This window comes from Hydra viridissima, unplaced genomic scaffold, assembly GCF_058129835.1.
Source record: "Hydra viridissima isolate aposymbiotic clone 2 unplaced genomic scaffold, HvirCarnegie_v1 scaffold_3, whole genome shotgun sequence".
In the NCBI taxonomy this organism is placed as follows: domain Eukaryota; kingdom Metazoa; phylum Cnidaria; class Hydrozoa; order Anthoathecata; family Hydridae; genus Hydra; species Hydra viridissima.
The window spans coordinates 14,226,601-14,232,430 of record NW_028324302.1 but is presented as its reverse complement, the minus strand read 5'-3'; the positions used below and the strand labels follow the sequence as shown (position 1 = coordinate 14,232,430).

At 30.2% G+C, this 5,830-nt stretch overlaps 2 protein-coding genes across 2 annotated transcripts; one reads left to right on the top strand and one right to left on the bottom strand.

The window, feature by feature from the left end:
• Positions 1-56: 56 nt before the first annotated feature.
• LOC149891122 (uncharacterized) lies at positions 57-4,557 on the top strand. The gene has a single exon (XM_090082919.1). It carries the CDS (start codon positions 57-59, stop codon positions 2,244-2,246), a length of 2,190 nt encoding a protein of 729 aa, XP_089939045.1. The 3' UTR covers positions 2,247-4,557.
• On the bottom strand, positions 2,383-3,952 carry LOC149891123 (uncharacterized). Its single transcript, XM_090082920.1, has one exon. The coding sequence runs from the start codon at positions 3,950-3,952 to the stop codon at positions 2,762-2,764; it is 1,191 nt and encodes a 396-aa protein (XP_089939046.1). The 3' UTR covers positions 2,383-2,761.
• Positions 4,558-5,830: the final 1,273 nt, after the last annotated feature.

Here is a 5,830-nt window from a genome sequence, read left to right as displayed (position 1 = left end):
TAATTACGATAACAAAAAGAAATTCTTTAAAATGTGCTCAAAAAATAATTACAAAAATGAATGACTTTCAATCGCTAACCTATAATTTTTATGAAAAATACATTATGTCAGATGAAAACGCAGACCCAGATGTAAATTTTTTTAGTGATATGTACACGGACAGTTTATATTATTACCCTAGCACCATTAAAGAATTTCTTTTTAAAAATGTAAATGATACAAACAGTGAAAGAATCAGAATCCTCCACATAAATATAAGGAGTTTAAGCAAAAATAATGAAAACTTTCGACATTTTCTAGAAGAAACTGAAAACATTTTTAATATTATATGTGTTACGGAAACTTGGTGCCCTTCTATCGAACTTGAAAATAATTCTAATTTTCATATCAAGAATTTTGAATTAGTCTCATTAGAAAGACAAACAAATAAACGCGGTGGAGGAGTTCTTATATACGTTAAGGAAAACGTTGCGTATAAAGTTAGAAGCGATTTGAGCGTTTCTGACAAAGATAAAGAGATCGCAACCATTGAATTAATTATTAACAAAGGAAAAAACATACTTATAAGCAGCTGCTATAGGCCACCTGACGGCGCGTGCGAAAATTTTAGCTTTTCTTTGCAACATAATATAGTTCACGCTGGTAACAACGAAAGAAAAAAAAACTTTATAATTGGGGATTTTAATATGGACTGTCTTATTTATAACAAAGACAAAAAAGTGAGAAGTTTCTATGATGAAATTTTTTTAGCTGGCGCAATTCCTTTAATCAATCATCCAACTAGAGTAACAAAAAATTCTACTACTCTCATTGATAATATCTTTACTACAGACATCTTTAATAACTCCATCCAAAAAGGTATCGTAAAAACTGATATATCGGACCACTTTCCTATTTTTCTAACCCTTAACACAACAATATCAAATAAAATTAAACAAAATAGAACTGTAAAAAAACGAATTTACAACGACAAAAAAATAAATGATTTTAAACATCAACTATCATTACTTCATTGGGGGCACATCAACTCTAATGAAGATGCAAGTACTATTTATAATAAATTCTTTGAAACATTCTACTCAGTATATGACGCGAACTTTCCAGTATGTAAAAAAGTTATAAGTCATAAAACCTTCAATAGTCCATGGATTACAAAAGGCTTAAAAAAATCTTCGAAAATAAAGCAGAAGTTGTATATTAAATATTTAAAAACTAAATCTTCTGCAAATGAAAAAATATATAAAAATTATAAATATTTATTTGAAAAAATTCGCAAAAATCTAAAAAAAAATTATTATACTAATCTGATCAATAAGTTTAAAAACAACTCAACGCGCACCTGGCAGATAATAAAAGAGATAACAGGAAAATCAAAAAATCACCTAAGTTCTTTACCACAAACTATAAAATTTGAAGATGTAAATATATGTGAACCGAGCAAAATTGCAAACATATTTAATAAATTTTTTACTGAAATTGGAACCAAGCTCTCTAAAAAAATTCCTATGACCGAAAATTCGTTTGAAGACTACTTGTGTCCTATAAATAAATCTCATTATAACAATGAGTATTCTTCTGAATTATCCCACGACGAGCTCGATATAGCCTTTAAATCTTTAAAAAGAAATAAAGCTATTGGTGCTGATGAAGTAAGTGGTAATATAGTTGCAGAATGCTATGAAAGTCTGAAAGATATTCTTTATAAAGTGTTTAATGCATCTGTAAAACAAGGAGTTTTCCCGGATCAATTGAAAATTGCGAAAGTCATACCAATTTACAAACAAGGCGATAAAACAAATATCAACAACTATCGCCCGATTTCGGTTCTTTCAACTTTTTCAAAATTGTTGGAAAGAATAATATATAATAGAATATTTAAATATTTTGACCAAAATAATATACTATATTCCAAACAGTTTGGCTTTAAAAAAAATGTTTCAACTGAGCACGCAATTATTCAATTTGTTAGGGAAATCTCAGAATCTTTTGAAAAAAAACAATATACCCTAGGAGTCTTTATTGATCTTTCGAAGGCTTTCGATACCGTTGACCATGAAATATTGCTTAAAAAGCTCGAATACTATGGAATCAAAAACAACATGCTAAAATGGTTTCATAGTTACTTTTCAAATAGAAAGCAATTTCTTACCTATAATGATGGCCTTCAAAGTGACTATATTGAAATAACCTGCGGTGTTCCACAAGGCTCTATTCTTGGTCCTCTTATGTTTTTTAATTTATATTAATGATTTTAGCAAAGCAGCTAATCTTCGGAGTATTATGTTTGCTGATGATACAAATTTGTTCTTATCAAACAGTAGGGGAGAGTGGGGTATTGGCGAACAGCTAAGCGGGAATGCGAATTAAAGACAACTATAACTATATATTGATGATATTTATTGCTTATCATTTAGTCTAACTATTCAGTTAAAAACACTCAAAAGCAATTTTCATACATCTTATAAAAAAATAGAAAATTCGATCAAAAACAAAACCATTGGTGTTCGGAATTACCCTACGTACGTGGGGTAATTCCGAACATACCGTGGGGTAATAACAAACACTTTTGGAGTGGATAAAATGATGATCAAAGCAAATCAAACTTAATTGAAGCGCTAAAATATTATTGAATAAAATTTTAAACAAATCAAATGTTAAGAAAGAAATATCAACAAATTTTATTCAAACAAAATAAAATGTTACATCAATGAAATGTCAAATATCTATCAATGTTATTCAAACATATTGTTACTTCCATTTATTAAGTGCAAAAATCACAGAGAAAACCTCTAGATGTGCTTGCACAACTTGTGCACTTCTCGTGGGACCACGACTTACATTTGTAACACATAATCCAGTCTTCCGTTGGTGGATCATGATACTTTTCTTCACAAATTAAACAATAACAATCATTTTCTTTATCATCTCTGGTTATTATTTTCTTCTTTGGTTCATTATTAGCCTCAAACTTATTAAAGTTGCTTCCTACCTTCTTTTTTTTAACAGAAATCTTTTTTACTTCTTGTTCCTTCATACCTTTCTTTTGCTCCTTGTCCTTTAAAAAATCTCTCATTGGAGAACTAGTGATAATAGTCGAATGTTTCTTTCTTAGACTTTCTCTGGTTTTCCTTTTTGGCAAATTAGGTACAGAGACAATATTCAAAAGAGGTATTGACTGATTTGATCTATTTGGTAGCAGTTCAGGGGAGACATTCACATCAGGTGACAGACTTACACTAGAAGGATTCAATGACAGATTAACTAACACTTCAGATGATTTGGCTTGAGTATCTGATTGATTCATTGCATTTACCTGGGATTCTGAACTCATAATGTTATCAAGTAATGACGTTTCAGGTGTAACGATACTTCTTGGAAATAAATCATTGAATTTTGTGGGATCTAACGGATAAATACCAGCTCCTCGAAATCCATTGACTGCTTTTTCAATATTGCTGAGACGATTAAAAGCTTTTGTAAATAGTTCAACAATTTCATATTGAGTAATTCTTCGGCCTACGTTTGCTGCCATAAAAATTTCACATTCCCTGTTATATGCAGATTTGAGTGGACCAAAGTATGTTAAATCTAATGGTTGCATTCTATGGGAAGTGTGTGGTGGAAGGGATAACAATACAATTCCATTTCCACGACAAAGTAGAAAGCAATCAAGACTAATATGGCTCTCATGGTTATCTAGAATTAATAACACAGGTTCGTCTTTGGTTGGTTTAGCAAATGACATAAAGTGATTAAGCCAGTCCACAAATAAATTTTCATTGATCCAACCTGAGTCACTGACCGTGGCAAGCATATCGACATTGCCTCCCCGCAACAACTGATCATTCATGCGTTTTCTTTTAAATACAAAAAATGGAGGAATATACTTTCCTGAAGCACTGAATGCACAAACAACTGTAGTTGTTGAACCCCTTTCCCCACTGGTTGCCATCCCAACTTGTTTCTAGCCCTTAGGGGCTAATATTTTGGAGTTTCGTTGAATATTAGAAATACCGGTCTCGTCAACATTATATATATAATTAGTGTCGAAGTTATAAGTTCTTTGTAAAGTTTCCAGATTTTCAAAAAACATTTTTACTTCTGTTGCATTAAATCCATTTATTCTGTTTAACGAAGTGGGCTCAGGTTTTCTCAATGAAATATTTGAATTTCTTTTTATGAAAGAATAATACTAGTCTTTACCTGCCAATTGGGTTGTCCTATTAAATTTATGGTTCAGGTTATTTTGTTCAGCAAATTTGAAAGCAATTTGTCGCACCATTTTAATTGTTAACCCATAAAAAACCTGGCTACATTTGACAATATATTCCTTTAACTCTTTTTCTTGTGCATCTGAGAATATACATTTTCTTCCACCTCTTGGTTGTGTTATGAATTCTCTCTTGCAGTGGTCAAATAAAGTGGTTTTAGGCACCGAATAAGCTAAAGAGGCTTGACTTAATGACAAAGTTTTATTGTTCACATCTTTTATGGCCCTTTTTAAATCCTCTAGTCTATATTTTATTTCAGTTTTTCTATTATAATTTCGTGGCATCTAAAATGAAAAAGAAATTTAAATAACATATAAATACTATATATATATATATATATATATATATATATATATATATATATATATATATATATATATATATATATATATATATATATATATATATATGTATATTGTAAATGTTTAACTTGCTTCAAAATGTAATTTTAACTTTGAATAATAATAAACTAAATAAATAATTTATAATAACTTTATTTAAGAAACGTCCGTGTGTACACTAGAATACTTCGATGTTTTCTCAAAGTATTTGAAAAGAATATAGCGTATCCAATGAGATATATAAAGTTAATATATATCATTGAGCATTTCTGATATCACACGGACGTAGGCGGTGACATAAGCGTTCGTTATTACCCGACTAAGATCGTTCGTTATTTCCCAGCGACCCAACCAAATGAAATTAAATGAATATATTGAGGTTGTATTAATATACCCTAAATATAATACGTGTTAAAAAACTCCATGATTATGATACTTTGCAACTACATAAAAAAAAGTTTAGGTTTTATATACTTAGTATAGCCAATACATAAATGTTTCGCAAGTAAAAATTACATGAAACAAAGAGAAAAACTTAGAATAGATCTATCGTGAACAACATGCGCATCTATACTACACTACTGTACGTCTGGAACTGATCATGAAACACATTCTCGCCAGGGGGAAAAAAATTTGTCAAGTTTCCTAATCGAACATGCCGTAATGACCTTGTTCGGATTTACCCCGCGTTCGCCAATACCCCACTCTCCCCTAATATTAATGAGCTGTTTTCTGATATGAACAAAGAACTTAAATGCGTATCTGAGTGGTTTAAATGTAGCAAATTGACCTTAAACCTTGATAAAACAAAATGCATTCTATTTCATCCTAGAAATAAAAAAGGAAACTTTTACTAGTTTTCTTGGGATTTATCTTGATGAGAATGTTACGTGGAAACCACATATTGACTACATTTGTTCAAAGGTTTCTAAAAATATAGGAGTCCTCTATAAGTCAAGAAATTATTTAAACAAAACCATTTTAACCCAACTCTATTACTCATTTATACATAGTTATATTAACTATGCAAATATTGCTTGGGGAAGTACAAGCAAAAGTAAGTTGCGTACTCTTTACCGTCGTCAGAAACACGCAATACGCTTAGTTTGTTTTGAAAATCGACTTACGCATTCAAAGTTTTTATTCAAAAATATAAAAGTACTTAACATTTATGAAGTGAATGTATATAAAATATTATGCTTTATGTTTCAATGTAAA

What these genes read in the sequence shown, in the direction of transcription:
- LOC149891122 (XM_090082919.1), top strand. Translation starts at nt 57, where the DNA reads ATGAATGACTTTCAATCGCTAACCTATAATTTTTATGAAAAATACATT.
- LOC149891123 (XM_090082920.1), bottom strand. Translation starts at nt 3,952, where the DNA reads ATGGCAACCAGTGGGGAAAGGGGTTCAACAACTACAGTTGTTTGTGCA.